General features: G+C 42.2%; 1 protein-coding gene across 4 annotated transcripts in view; it reads left to right on the plus strand.

Moving 5' to 3' along the window:
• Positions 1-16,149, plus strand: part of eml1 (EMAP like 1) — a 50,457-nt gene that overhangs the window by 16,542 nt on the left and 17,766 nt on the right. For all 4 annotated transcript variants that reach the window (XM_080042472.1, XM_080042469.1, XM_080042470.1 and 1 more), the window contains exons 2-3: positions 12,532-12,714; positions 15,139-15,274. In XM_080042472.1, coding sequence (XP_079898598.1) covers positions 12,532-12,714; positions 15,139-15,274 — 319 coding nt within the window. The remainder of the gene's footprint in view (positions 1-12,531; positions 12,715-15,138; positions 15,275-16,149) is intronic.

Consider the following 16,149-nt stretch of genomic DNA (forward strand, 5'->3'; position numbering starts at 1 on the left):
GATCTGAATGGGATAACTCATCCACCCACTGCTGATTCATTCAAAGGCTGGCATTGATTTTCGATTCCTGAGTCATTGAGAGCACACACACACCTCTCTGCCTTCTCTTTTTTTTCATCTCACCCCAGTCTACCTCCCCAACATCAATATTTTTTTTCTGCCCTTCACCCTACGTCAGACTCTCTCACACTCTTTGTTTGATCTTGTGCGAGTGCCTCAAGTGGATAACAGAGTGTTCTTCAGTTTATTTTTTTTTATATACATATAATTCTTTATCTCCAGACAGTCAGATATTGAGCTTGGCGGTTTTGGGCTTCTGAAGTCACGTGTCCCGCTGCCCCCCCACTCCTTCCACTCCTTATCTCCCTCCACTTTATTCATACTCTCTCGCCTGATAAGGGTTCGCTCCTTCACTTTCTCTTTCATGCTGCAAAATAGAGAAATTAGCCGCTACCAGTTCACACAGGCAGACAGTGTGTGCTCATTAAAGCTTTACACGTAACTAACAGCTATAATAAATGTGTGCAGCAGGATACAGCAGCTGATATACTCCTGCTCTATGGCGTGTTGTCTAAAACAGCAGATTGGGCTGCAGGAGTCAAGCTGCGTGTGTGCGTGTGTTTGTTAGTGTGTGTGCGCTACACTGTGCGTGTGTGTGTCTTCGGGGCAGGCCTTTAAAAGGCTGTTTGATGGTTAAGACTATAGGTTTTAAGTTGTTTCAGGTTTGAATTAGGTTTAGGTTAGGGTTAGTGTTAGGGTTGGTGTTATTTGTTTTGATGCTAAGGGTTAGGGTAAGGGGCTAGGGAATGCATTATGTCAATGAGTGTCCTCACAAGTATAGATGTGTTGTGTTGTATCTGCGTACAGGAAGGAGATTAGGTCACAAGCCTGGATCATACTGAACCACACAATCTAATGCTAGAGAATAGCAAACAGCAGCACAGGTTGACAGAGATACTCAGTATAGAGGTTTATGACAGTCAGTGTACGTCAGTCATGTAAGCACCTTCTGTATGCAGAGCAATGTCAGAGAACAGACTGACAATTCTACCCCACAAATCTAGTATCGCAAACCGAGACTGAATGAAATTGAGTGACTTTCCCAAACTAAACTCATATGATAATTAGTCATATTTTAGAAATAAACTGATTATTGTGGCAATTATTATTTTCATTTTCTGTGTGAAAACAATTCAGTATTCTTTCTAACTTAGGGAACAAAGAAAAGCAATCTTCACATTGAACAAGATACAAGATACCTTTCAAAGATCAGCTATCAAAATAGTACATTCTGGTTGTCGACTGATCATGATGAATCAAGTAATTGTTCCAGCTCTTTAATGTTTAGCTATGGGTGTCATTTTTGCAGAAAGGATGAAATCCATTCTTGAGTCAGTCACTTTTTCCCTTTAGGCTGAATGCAACTCAAACTGTCGCTGTAAAAAATAGCTTCGACAAATGATCAATACTCAAAAAAATCACACCAGCATCAAGATACTTTCTGTTGCCTTATTGAGGCAGAGGCACTTTCTTCCTTTTCTGCCAGCATTTAGCATTTTAACAATTCAAATGTGTTGTGCAATTGTTTGACCTCCTCTCTATTGGACAATTCTCTTTAAAAGTGAATTTCTTCATAGTTATTTACGGTATGTGCCTTGTGATGCTTTGAGTTTTATTCAGAAACAAGGTCAGTCAGAAACAGCCTCTTGGTGAGCCAGCGGGCAGAAGATGCCATTTGTTGTCTGAACTAGTATTCCCCCTCTCCACTCTATCTCTCCCTCTTTCTATCTCTTTTAGTCTCTCTTTCTTAACTCTCTCTCTCTCTTTCTCTCTCTAGTGTATCTCCTCCACTGACACACATTCACACCGCCTAGCCTCATCCCATGACCCACTAAAACAATCAGGCATGTAAAGCCGGAATGTGTGAGTCCCTATACTAAATATAGGCTGTACAGTATACTGACTGTGTGTGTGTGTGTGTGTGTGTGTGTGTGTGTGTGTGTGTGTGTGTGTGTGTGTGTGTGTGTGTGTGTGTGTGTGTGTGTGTGCGCGTGCGTGCACGTACCATCACAGCACTGCTGCATGAGCCCGTGAATAGAATGTCAAGGACGCGTAAAAATATCACAAAAGAGCCAGAAAAAGAATGGTTGGGGATGCCTCCACTCTGCATGCGGACACTAAATGTGCTCAACTAAGCATTGACTTTAACCTGTGGGGGAGGGCGACTAATAGAAAATCACTCAAGTCAGCAGAATCCCAAGGAGATGCCATTACTTGTATCCTCTGCTGGATGCTTGAATTATCACCCAGTCTGTCAGAGAGACACAAATAAAGAAAAGAGGGTTTTAATTAGGACTTTTTTAACACACAAAGATGCTGTAAAGCGTAGTCATGCGATCAATTTGCTTTCAAATAGGTATGTAAATGATTTCCAGCACAGATAATCAGTATGTGTCTGTGTTAGCACAGGTACATTTCTGCATTAATGTGTGCATATAGATATCCGTGCATGTGAATGTCTGTGCATAAATCTCTCTATTTTACCCCACAGTGCATCACCAAAGTGTTTAGGATTCATTAAAGATCAATGCAATTACTGTGACACTGTGAGCGTTGGGCTGGCTCATATATTTATGGTAATCATGTCCATCAGGGTGTTGTCTCCTGTGGGCCAAAAGTCAGGGCCCTTTGAATTGGGCGCTCCTCATCGACTAAACTCTGGCCAGGATTTCATCTGGGCAAGTGTTGTGTGAACAGATATAATTAACCTCTCTGTGCCTATGGTGCAGCTCCCAAAGGCTGCTCAGCACCCTAATTGCTCTCTTACACCTGCTGTTGATGGAGGAACCAAGGGGGAAGCCCCGTCTCTGGGTGTGCGTGTGTCCCGTTGCATGTGTTCAGTCTGTCTCTAACAGATGGAGATGGGAGAGAGGAGACTCCCATTAGAAATCCATTAAAAATAGATTCATCAAGAAAACAGGTGCAGAGATGAGAGCAAAGAGGATGGACATGATTATTTGATTTGATTTCCCCTTGACTGTCATCAATCTGTCAGTTTCAATGAGGGGTTCAAAGAAAATGCTGGGCTTGAACATAAGGGGTAAACTGCCCATCCTGGCATATTTATAGATAGCATGTTTTAACATAAACTTCAGTGGCAAAAATGTCACATTTGGTTGTCAGAATCATAAAAATAAACACTTTTTTACTGGGATAGTCAACAGATATGCAGCTAGAAGTACATTATAAGAGAACATGCTTCCAGTCTCTATACTCACAGTAAAAAGCAGTCCATCAAAATACAGAATGCAAGGCATTACATTACATTTCGAGGAGGGAGAAAGAAACAATATAACATGCATGTGTGTAAAGAGATGCTGATCAGGTTTAACTTCCTGGTTTAATATGTATATTGTATATGTATAATATTACTTTAATTTTTTTCAAAATAACAATTTTCTTATATTCAAAGTGAGCGAGGACAAACCAACAAAACACAAACAGCTGCAGGGATTTTAACAGGACATGTGAGCCTGCCGCTGATGTGGAGAGAGAGAGAGAGGGAGAGAGAGTGAAACCCGAAGGTCTGAGTCCACTGACGCAGTTTATTCTCTCGCTTACTTGTTTAGGAGGGATAAAAGAGCTACATCACTAAACTATGATGAATGTGATAATAGACAATGACGGGTATCCAATAGCAGCCAAAAACCTGTCAATTAAGCCATTGGTCAAGTAGCTTTCACCCTGGTGTCAGGTTCAGTCCTGTCAGACTGTGCGTAGGGCTGAGATGCCTCAGCATTTCTTTTGAGCACTCTTTGTTTACTGTATCAAATTTTAGATTTCTTTATTTAAAAGGGACAGCGCACATTAATAAACATGAGCACCAAAGTTCAACATGTAAATGTGCCAGATTTAGCCATGCAGGCTAATTTTCACCTGTAGTCCCTGACAGGTAGAAAGAAAAAAAGAAACATTAAAAAAAGAAAATACAAAAATACAACACATAAGCACAAAAACAAAATGACACAAGCACAGACAAGTAAAATGACACAATCATGTTTCCAGCACATAACAGGTTGGTGATGTGTGAAAAATATGAAGCATACAGAAACAGATAAAAGGTGCATGAACATATAACACGATTAAAACACATAAGTATTTAAATCCTTGCATCACTGCTCTGACTTGTGTTACCATGCCATTAGCTGCATCATAACTGCATTCAAGATTTTTATTTGTATGATATAAGATATTTTGTGCTTTTGTCTTATGTTTTTTATGTTTGAAAAGGTAACATAATGCACAATGCTATGAGATCCACCCATTGATCTTGAGACCCTGGCCTATGCCTTGATTTGAATCTGGAAAGCCACCACTGACAGTCATTTAAGCTTAGCAGCTGCATCCAAAGTTGATTGCTCCAATCAGAGCATTTGGAAGAATAGAAAAATGATGAGTCAGAAGAACCTATCAAAGTTCACAACACTTTTTAAACCCACTAAAACTGAAAGGTAAAATGACTCCTTCTACAAGGATTGCTTCTTCTTTCACATTTGTTCTGAAAACTTGCAAAGAATATCTTTGCCAAAGACGTGACATTTCCTGAACAGCTTGTTTTTCCAGCTTTACAATCAGAAACAAATGCAATGTAGGCCTACAGGTGCATTTGTGTCCACTCAGATGTTGGTAGTATTGAATTTAATAACTGAATAAAGCGAAATACTTGTAAAACATCCCACATGTCCCCAGCAGCTGCCCACTGTGACCACAGAACACAAATAAAATGTAATGAGCTGGCCTTGTCAGGTTTATTGCCCACTCAAGCTGAATATAGCTGGATGTTAAAGGCTGTCTGTCTGTCTGTGTGTGTGTGTGTGTGTGTGTGTGTGTGTGTGTGTGTGTGTGTGTGTGTGTGTGTGTGTGTGTGTGTGTGTTTTCTTGGTGATGACAAAGCTCTTTTTCTGGAAAAAAAAGAAGACAGTGTGTAGAAGCAGACATGGCTGGTTATAGTAAATCATCACAAAATAATAAAAACAAAAATAATGCACTGAACATCACAGACATAATAGCAGTGTGAGTGCATTGGAGGGGGTGGGGGGGGGATTGTGCAACTGTCTTGAGTGCTGCCATCATGCCCCTGTGTGTTCTCTCCACTGGCAGAATAACGACTGACTGATGTTCCTGATGGTGACAGTGTCTGGCTCAATGACTATCACAGTGTCTCTAGTCTGTACGTGTGTGAGACCATTCTGGCAACATGGAAATCTGGTTTCCCATAACAACACTGTTACTGGATGGAACAACACGCACACGCACACACACACACACACACACACACACACACACACACACACACACACACACACACACACATATATATTGGATGGACAACAAGTGTCCCGCCCCCTGTTCCTTCCTGCTTGTTTGTGACGGGGGACAAAGCCCAGTTTTATGTAGAGAAAGGTTCAGAGGGAGAAAGAGGCCTGTGTCAGAGCCTGGAGTCGCTGCCAAGCATGACTTAGTGCTTCTGTGGTCAGAGCAAGAAAAATGACATCTTTCTTCAGCTGTTTGTTACATTTCTGTCAGTTCGAACAGTTGAATACTAATCCATATCACAGGCGTTTTTATTATTAATGTTGCCGTTATAATTGCCACACTGATTGTGATGAGTCAGCAGCAAAGAGCTCCATTGTCATTCAGGGTCTTTGGTTGTCTGTTTTACCGTATAATGGCTTCTATGGGATTTCTTAACAAAAGAAACATGAAGTATATCACCAGCTACAAACTTGATTTGGCAAAATTCCCCCAAACTGTGACACCCTTGTGATTGCAAAGTATTTTGTGTTCCTTTTTAAAGGCAGGGCCCTGCTTAACCCCTTCTTTGTAATGAAACCGTTTTTGGCTAGTGTAACTTATAATTTTGCTTTTACCTACAGTAACATTAATTTGTCCAAAGGCAACTTAACTGCTTCAGCTTTGTTGGGCTCTATTTTCACAACGGTCTCCTCTTTCATCCCACATACTAGTCCTGTTTATCCTTTAACTCTTACTGCCGTGCAATACCGTGAAGAAGACTTAATAATAGTTGTTAAAAGAGCATAAAAGACCTTTTTCAGATGCAGGGAGAGAATAAAGTGCATCCTTTTCCAGGAATCACTCATGCATGTGAAGGTAATTCAACTCTAGCGTGGGAATGGCGGACACCCCACACTACACTACATCACTACATAGAGAGAGCAAATTAAAAAGTGTTATTACATTAAATGGCTACTGCTGCTGAAAACAAAGAGAGAGAGACTGAGACAAACAGAGAGAAATGTTAAATAGGTTTGGGAGAGAGATAGAGAGAATACAGACCCAGCCGGCTGCTAAGCTCAAACCCCCTGAGTTTAGGGATCACTAACGTTGAGGCAGATCTGCTCCAAATATCCAACATAATCCCTCTGCCACACTGTGAACACTTCCTCTTTGACAGTGAAAAGTGTGTGTGCTTTGCCAAAGCATGTTGTTCGCATATTGAGAGTGTGTTAGAGTTAAGGAGTTGTTCTGCCTCAATGGGCCATGCCTTTTTTAAGTTCTTTTTCACCCCCTATCATCTCTCTCTTTTTGGCATTCATGCTTCTCACACTTCAGAAATACTTGAGGGACTGCACCAAAATGACTAAGGTATAGGAAGGATTGTTAATCTTATATTTCAGTTTGTGTATGATTTTATTTTTCTGTTTATTTATTTCAGTTATGATACAAAGCCAACTCAATAAAAACATGTCCTCTGCATACAGCTAAATATGATTCACTGAGCTCACTAGAACAATCATTTATAAGGACGTGGTTCTTGATTTTCATCACAGGAATGCTGTAGTATGATTCTGAGGGTGTGGGGAAAAAAACAAAAAACACCCTTCTCTGCTCTCCCCAAAAACATAATTTGTGTACAGTCCCTTAGGACTCTGTACAGGTGGACAGAAACGCTGACAGTGTTATTGTATGCATGAAGCTGCGAGTGGAAGTGTCCGTGCTTGTGAGTCTGAGTGATGATGAGAGGAGCTGTATCATCCCATCCCATTTGACCTGAGTTTGACCCCAGGAAGGAAACAACTGATGGGAGGAAGGAAGGGTTTAACATGTTCGTACGCGGACAGTATAGGATCTCTCTTGGGAGTCGTTTGGCCTCTCTTCTGGCTCCTCTATGACCCAGACGCACGCTTTTTATGACCCATACCTACCTGCATTAACAGCTCCATCTTTCTCTCTTTGACCCCCTTCCCCTCCTGTGAGTGCTTTTTTTAGTTACTCGACATGAAAACAAACGCTCCCTCTCACAGTGTTTCTCTCCCCGCCCCCCCCCCCCCCCCCTCTCCTCCCCCCTCTACTCAGGTCCTGCATGAGGGCTTCCCCTCAGATCCACCTCTGTCTATTTTTAGTGTCCTAAGCCCCGGTGGAGCAGGAGCCATCAGAGCTAGCTTGTAAACCGTGCGTCTGTCTCCCTATAATCTGCCCAGTTGATTGGCTAATACACCTCCTCCTCCATCAGGTCATCCTGTCCTCGTTGCAGGTGACACTCGAGATTGATTACCCTTTAAGTAACTCTGTCTTTCTCCTCCATCTCTCTCTTTTTCTTTTCCCCCTTCCCAAATCTCTGAATAAATTGGTTTTGCAATTTTTCATTCTTGCTGACATTCATGCCTGGGGCAGACTTAATTTTTCTTGTTGCTGCAATTTCAAGAATGACATTTTCCATGTCTTTCCGTCAGCATATGATAAAAAAAATGTATATATAGAATTTGTCTTCCGTCAACTCACTCTTTAACTGTGCTAGCAGTGTGGCTCTATGGATGGCATTGTTGGTCAGTATAGGGCCACCACTTTGGCCTAGACGGAAATATCTCAACCACTATTAGATGGATTGCCATGAAATGTTGTAAAGCCATTTGTGGTCTCTCGAGGATGAATCCGTATGACTTTGATGATAGCCTGATTTTCATCTAGCGCTACCATTCACTGCCGATTAGCAGATGTAATACTTTAACCTAAGATGGTGAAAACAATACCAAAAATAGCATGTGAGTATTTTCATTGTGAGCATGTTAGCATACGCGTCTGGCCCAAAGCACCACTGCTTCACTTTTATTCAATCTTATTAAACTGTGTCTCCATCTTATGCACCGACACGTCTTCCTGTCTGTCTCCTGGCATACTGTTTAATCCTGCAGGGCATTTTATTATGATTAGGTCCAGACTTCCATTAGTATAAGTCAGCAGCAGACTGAACTAAAGTCAGGTTGTTTAATAAGTGTGACTCATTCTTGGGAGAAATGATTTTCCTGAAGGCACAATCTGCAGCAGCTGAAACCATGGCAGCGCACCACCTGGCCGTGCGCATTGCCGATATGAAATTAAACCCAGTTGGCAAAGCGCTGTCTGCTGTCTGAGTCCAGCAAGTCAATTGATGTGCCAGCAGCAGTGTGGCATCAGCACCACCTCTATGTCTCTGGAAAACAGGAATTGTTGTCATATAATGTTGTGACAGGCGGTTTCCTGCAGCCTCTTGTCTCTTTGATCTGTTGGGGTTTTACTGCAAACACTGCTTGTGGTTTTTCAGAACCCCCCCATCGTGGAGCGGCTTAACCTGGCCACTGAACTTTCCATCCAGTCAATTTAGTCTTGATGTTTGTCTTCTCTACACCGTGGAGGGGAAAGAAAATAGACATCCATCACTCTGGTTGTCCGTGGGATATTGTCGACAGGAGCACTGGAACACACGGTGAAACAGCTGGTATCATGACATTTCCTGAGAGAGGTTTTACGGTGCTTAACATAATTTTTTTCTTTCATTCTTTAAGATGTACCTATATTGCCATCCTCGCAGCTGTGCATTTGTATTGTATATTGAAGCGCAGAGAACCAGATAGCTCAGGTCAACACAGGGCTGCTGCAGAAGATATTTTACCCTCACGGGCAGTTATCTAAATGTGAAAGTGCTCCCTCTCAGTTGACCGGGACGATGTTAGTCTTTTTACGCCTTCAGTGTATTGATCTTTGTGGTAAATGAGAGTGCAGAAGGGGGGAATGGGTCAGAGCATGTGTCTATGCACCAGTGTTCATTATTGATGGTGGCGAGGTCAGAACATGACTCAGGAATAAGATGGAGAATACAAAGAAGGAGGTGGGTGTTGTTATTTTAGAGCAGGGAAAGGTGAAGTGTGGAGAGTGGCTGTTTTTTAAAGTTGCCCTTCATTGAGTCATTGTGGCTGAAGTAATGGACATGCACTTGAGGAGGCAGGTGGTCCTGCCAGAATGGCAAGGCCTCGCTTAGGGAAGGTAATAGGGAGCAGCGTGTCACAATGCATTATGGCTAGCAGCAGATAGATAGGCTCAGAGATCCATCTCCGATTTGTGACCCAGCCAAGCATTGATCAGATAATGAAACAGGACCAGAAAGAAAGCCAGTCTGAGAAAAGCTCCCACAGATACATGGGAAGAAATTAAGTAATTTAAGCAGTGGGTTGACAGGTGTGAGCGAGGGGAGATTGGTGGTGTGTAATGATCTGCTCTTGTGGGGATGACAGCGAGACACAAGTGTCCAGGGGTGTAAATATGCTGATGGATGTGTTGTTAATTGAATATTGACATCTCCCTGATTCTGACTCCCTGGACAGAAAGCAGCGACTTGTGCCCCCAACGACTGATGTAGCAAATTTAGCCACATCCACACTCAGTGTTTCACTTTCAAAAACACACATTCTTCTGTGAAAAATACACCAAATGTTTGCTCCACTGCCCTTTCTGATTCCCTGCCCTGCCTGTGAATGTGTTATTGTGGCGGTCCCTTGCCCCAGAAGTTTTTAACTGTGGGGACTAGGGAGACAGAGACGGAGGATGTTAGAGCAGAGCCGGGGGAATCGGTGCTGTGACAGCCAGTCATTGTATTTCAATGCCTGATGGTGTCATGGTGTCATGGTGTCATTGTGTCGGTGTTGGGAGCAGACCCACAACAGATGCTGAACAGATAAAAGAAGCGTTATCTCTGGATATCCACACTGTGACACACACTGGCATGAGAATATGAACAAGGACTGCTTCAAATCAGGTGAGCAGAATGTTATAAGGATGTAGACGTGTGTTCAGATGAAGAAGTAAGATTGGAGCTGTGTGTGCGCTGAAACAGGACAGGATTTCCTTTTGAGTAGAAAATCTGCCTGTGAGGGCATGTATGAGCGTATAAAAGCAGACACCTTTTCTTGTGTGTTTGATTGTGCCCATTTGTCTAGATGGGGAGATTTCATCATGGATTCTCACTGGGTGGGCTGGGAGAGCTGTCGTTGTGATGGTGTGATAGTGAAATCTGTTTGTCCAGCAAGCTATTTATCACAAGACTAAAGGGGTTCCTGCAACATAAAACAGGGCACCAGAGGACACTTTAATGTCTGTGTGTGTGTGTGTGTGTGTGTGTGTGTGTGTGTGTGTGTGTGTGTGTGTGTGTGTGTGTGTGTGTGTGTGTGTGTGTGTGTGTGTGTGTGTGTGTGTGTGTGTGTGTGTGTGTGTGTGTGTGTGTGTGTGGGTGTGTGGGTGGGTGCGTGCATGTGGCTATAGCTAGTGTTTTTTATGTGTGATTAGTAACTGGTTGATTTAGCCTTTCCAAATCTGTTCAGATTTCCATTTTCTGGTACAAGCGTCAAGTGCCCCATTTGCCTAATGCGTCAATTCACCATCCTGTCTCATGAAGGTCTCCCTCCCTATGACAATTCATAACCAGCTTGCTAATGGAGTTCGCCCAATCATGAACAAATCTGTGAAATTGCTTTCCTGGCATATTCTGACAATTAAATTAAAATGACTTCCATTAGAGCGTATGGGATTTTATACTTCTGAATACGTGTTGTGATGCATAAAAAGGTGTGATGGTCTTGAAAATCAAACACGCTTATTCACAAAAAATACATTTTGTCAGATTATCATATTTTTAGTATACTTTTTTACATGTAGTTGAAAAGTCTGACTGCGTTTAATGGGGTTTTTGACCTAAATATGTTACATTGTCTGCAAAAATTGTGCAGGTATTTAAGAAGAAATGTATCTGAGAGAATTTCAGATTGATTGAAATTGTTTTTTGTGTGTGCCAGAAATGATAAAGCTATGACTCTTTTTTGTGTTCAGTTGCAAAATCGTTACTCGTTTCTCAAGTATTTCCCTAGTGCGGCAACGATTTAACTTTTTTCTTAGTATGAACCATACACCGAAAGGATCTTTTAGAAAATATTCAGGGAGAGGCTCTGGTCAGGGAGCTGTTATTGTTTATCTTCAGATTCAGAGGCCCATGTCACACACTTTGCTTTCACATGATCGCATGAGTTTAAACACATTGTACTTGGTACTTTGAAAAATCTGTATTTTCTATTTACAGAAGTCAAGAGCTTCCTTCGATTTAAATAATGATACCATGTAGGCGGGATTCAGCTCAGACTCTCAGAGGGAACACAGAACGCAGATCTGCCTAATCACCAGATGCCTTTACTCTAATGCATAATGCATCATACTGTTATTGCAAGTCTGCAGGGAAAACACAGCAGTGATTTACATTAATATTTCATCAAGCCACTGTGACATCAAAGTCTTAATGGAGGGTACCCTTTGTGTTGTATTTCTGTGTGTGTGTGTGTGTGTGTGTGTGCGTGTGTGTGTGTGTGTGTGTGTGTGTGTGTGCGTGCGTGCGTGCGTGCGTGTGTGTGTGTGTGTGTGTGCGCGTGTGTGCGTGCGCACGCGTGTGTGTAATCATTAATGAAGTGGACCCTTGTGGCCTAGGCTTTGCCTCTAACAGGGTGTCAGGTGGAGAGGTGAAAATAATTTGTTCAGTTCGTTTAAACTCAAGAAACAGACAGACATTACATTAAGGCTCAAGACTGAGGGTTTGAATAGAAAATCAGTCCACTGTTTGAATCATACAAGGCAAAAGCTTTTCCAGGTTAGGACATCTGAAAGTATGAAAGCATGAAAGTCTCCTGTTTTGAACGGAGTTTGCTGTTTGTTTCCCATCCCTGGCTTTACATTTTTCCTTTCTAGCCTTTTTTTTGTCTCCATCTGCATTCTATATTGATTAAAAGCAAAGGTCTAAAAAGACATTGGATTGTAGAATCACACAACCAACCAACAATTGTAGGGATGTCAATTAATACCTTCCTGGTTTCCTTTCAAAGAGAAAACACAGGCAACGTTTGTTTGATTGTTTCTTTGTTAGTTTAGACAGTGATGAATTTTCTGAATTTAAAAAACAGAAAAATAACTTCTCTTTCAAAAAGGGTGTTAAACCGACTGAAAATGAAATGATGAATGAAAACTTTAAAGTTTCTAAAGCCCCAATCTTGCTAAAACCAGAAGCAACTGCAATATATTAAAAAGTAATATATTCTATTAGCAACTAAAAAAAAAAAAAACGTATATTCGATATAAAGTCAAATGCCACTATGTGACCAGTGGCCACTATACCGGCGACATTTTGCACATCCCTGACCCGAGTTCACCATGTTTCCTCAGATGACAGTGCGTCGGCAGCGAGCAGTATGGAGGTGACGGACCGCATCGCCTCCCTGGAGCAGAGGGTCCAGATGCAGGAGGACGAGATCCAGCTGCTGAAGTCTGCTCTGGCCGACGTGGTGCGCCGGCTCAATGTGTCCGAGGAGATGCAGGCCATGGGCGGCCGCAGAGGACCTACCAAAGGTAACAATTACACCATGAAAATCTATGTTTTCTATGGGTTTCATCTTCTGCTGCGGTGCACAGGAGGGTGAGCAGGTGTTCAGTTCTAATAGTTATTTGACATTCACGAGTACAACATACACACAAGTATGATTCACACACAGATTTTTGGCGGTTTTCTTTTTTTTCTTTTCCACATTGTTTTCTCTCTCTCTCTCTCTCTCTTCTGATGATTTAAATCCCTTTTCTCTGACAAGCTGTCAATCTCCCCTTCCTCTCTCCCTCTCCCTCCTGCCTCCCCCTTCTCCTGGACTCTTGTCGTGACGTTAATCGTGTGGTGCGTTATGTCTATAGTCCCTTCTTTGATGAGAAAGTCTCCCTCAACAGACAGCAATGTTGGGAAGCCAGGTAGGCTGACATTGAAGTCTGTCTGCACTAACCCCACCTGTTTGTATGTTTACATACACGCACATTTCAGTCACTGCCTGCTGCCGCTATGTTGCATAACGTGTAATATTTCACTAGAAACACACAGTACTGCACTGCTTGAGGCCAGAGACACGGTTAAAAATAGATTTAATGTTGACCAGGGGACAGAGTCTGACTGTCATGCAACATTTGTGAGAATGAGCCGCAAAATACACGTTACAGTACTTTTGTACTTTTGTGACCTTTCTGTTAATGGATTAAACTGTAGATAAAGATAGACCCAAAGATGCCCAAACCAAATGATGTGATGTCAAATGTACAAAATAACAGGAACTATGGACAAAGCAGTGAATAAGCATACTGACAAAAATGTCCAACTTTTCATTGTTGAAACACCACATCTGTCCAAAGTTAAATTCAGCTACAAGACTACTCTTAATTTACTTAACTTCTCACTTTACTTTCTAATTTACTTTATTTGACTATTGCTCCCTGCACCTGTCACCACACAGCCCAATGCAGCTTGGTCTCATCTGTTCTCTCAGTGAGAACACCGTGAGAAATGCAAAAAGCAGACTTAACAAAAGTTTAGAGAAAAGAAAATCTTCACAGAATGAGAATAATTTGAGCACTGAGCATCCATATTGATGATACACTTTCGCCTTGCATGATATCTGAGATGTGTTTGATACAGTCTGTCTCTCAAATAGCCTCAGTCTTCACCCAAAAGGCGGATGTGGTTCCGCATGTGAAATCAGCTGCATTTTTTGCCTTTTCTGTGTCCTCGGATGTGCATCTGAGCGATGAAACAGAAACAGATTATGATTATGGGGGTACTGCCTGTTTAAGTCTCCCAGGAAAAACTTTGGACAGCTAAAGTTTCAGATTGATGCGGGAGCTGGAGGATGACTCAGACTCAGAGCTAGAGTCCTTTATTGTTCTCCACTTTTAGCTGCAGGGAGCCCGTAGCCTGCGCCCTGACACTGAAGCCCAATGATCTGCTTCAAAGAGCTTAACCCGAGCATGCAGGCCGCACATGTAAAGTCCTGGACACACACAAAAACACATCCATCTTCTTTAACATGCTAACAAAATTACAGCCTTGCATCGCCCCTGCTGGGTAATTACTACATGGAAGATAACAGAGCAGTTTGTGACTGTAGGCCTGCGTGTGTGTGCGTGCGTGTGCGTGTGTGTGTGTGTGTGTGTGTGTGTGTGTGTGTGTGTGTGTGTGTGTGTCTGATGGACGAAAAGGGTTGATTAAATATTTATCACTGCAGATAAAGCTGCAGCTTGGATTTGTTTCTTCTTGGCTTGCCTGACTGGCATTCACACTGTGTGTGTGTGTGTGTGTGTGTGTGCGTGCGTGCGTGCGTGCATGCGTGCGTGCTTGTGTGTGTGTGTGTGCGCGTGCGTGTGTGTGTGCATTTGTGCGTGTGTCTCTTCTGTTTAGTTAAACCCCATGTGTTTCCAAATGACTGCGGCAGGAGTCATTTGGAAACACCGGTCAGCTGTATGGGAACATTTTTTAAATTGAATAATATTATTTAGAAAATAAGTTAACAATACGATTATTCATATTTGTAATACATTAAGGATTTCTCTGGTATATGAAGCTTTACTTTAATCATTATGATATATGACACTGCAATTATCTGATTTGACCCTTCACTGAAGAGTGTGAGGAAGTACTTCATATGTTTGATGTTTAAGGCTGCAATAATAATTGGCACACCATGTATCAATTTACATGACCGTGTGTGACATTATTTACTGCTATCATTGGTACATTAACCAGCAACAAACAAAAATAAAAAACACGGACTGCAAATAACAACAATGAACAGTGTGAAAACTACAGAACAACATGTCAAACACAATAATACTTGTTGTAGAAACAGACATAGGAGGCTCTCCACTACACTTCCTATCACTCTCACGTTACTCTACCCTAACATTAGTCTTGTGTCCACCTTGTTTCTGAACACACCCTGCTGTTGTCCTTATTTCTTGCAGCGAGACCAATGATCGCCACCCTGCCGTTACGGCCCACTGTAAACAACGGGACCATCCTACCAAAGAAAGGCAGCGGTCTGCCCTCCCCATCTGGATCTGGATCCAGGAAGGACCCCAGCACACCAGCCAACAAGAGGTGAGGAGGGGAACGAAAACATCACTTTGTTGCAAGTCTTGCATGATGTCTTTCTTTCCAGACATTTTTATTTGCCTCAATCGTGCCTGTCTGTGCCACATGCCGAGTGGTAAATCGCTGCATTTCTGGCTTTTTATCAACACAAGCGACTGACATTTAACAGGGCTGATAAACAGAGAAACAGTGCTGTCATAGCCGTCCCTGCTTCTGTGTGTGTGTGTGTGTGTGTGTGTGTGTGTGTGTGTGTGTGTGTGTGTCTTTATACGTGCATGTGGAGCACAGGTTATCAATCTTTCCTGTCAGGGGGAACAATAGCCTTTTCCCATGATCTCTGAATGACATTACCATAATCAGATGAAGCTATGCAGACAGTAGGGAACCAGTTCCGCTCCAAACAGCTGTGAACTCCCTGTGGCGTTATTTTCTTGGAAAATCGGCGCATGTAGGGTAGGCTATACGTTTATTACTGTTTCGGAGATATTTTTCCAAAACTGAAATATGATACTTTGTAATTCTCGCTGACTCTCTCCTTGAAGTTTATCGGAGAAGGCATTAAAGAAATGGTTCCACGGATTGAAATGTAACCGGTGTGACGATGATTGATAGAAAGCAGACTACAAACACCAAGCAAGAAAGGAAATGTGATTTGGTCTGTTTGTTTGGTGTATTTCCTTGTTGTTCTAGAATTCTTATTGGGTTTCTCTGAATGGTTTCAAGCTTTCCTTATCAAGTGTACCCATTCTGCATATGTTTCCCATTTCCTTAAGGTAGATTCAAATCTTCCAATTCCCACCCAAAAATCCAGAGCACATGACCTTAGGTTATGCTTGGATGTTAATGAAGCAATTATGAATGACTTTTCTTGCTGCTGTACT

This window comes from Ammodytes marinus, assembly GCF_949987685.1.
Source record: "Ammodytes marinus genome assembly, chromosome: 15".
In the NCBI taxonomy this organism is placed as follows: domain Eukaryota; kingdom Metazoa; phylum Chordata; class Actinopteri; order Uranoscopiformes; family Ammodytidae; genus Ammodytes; species Ammodytes marinus.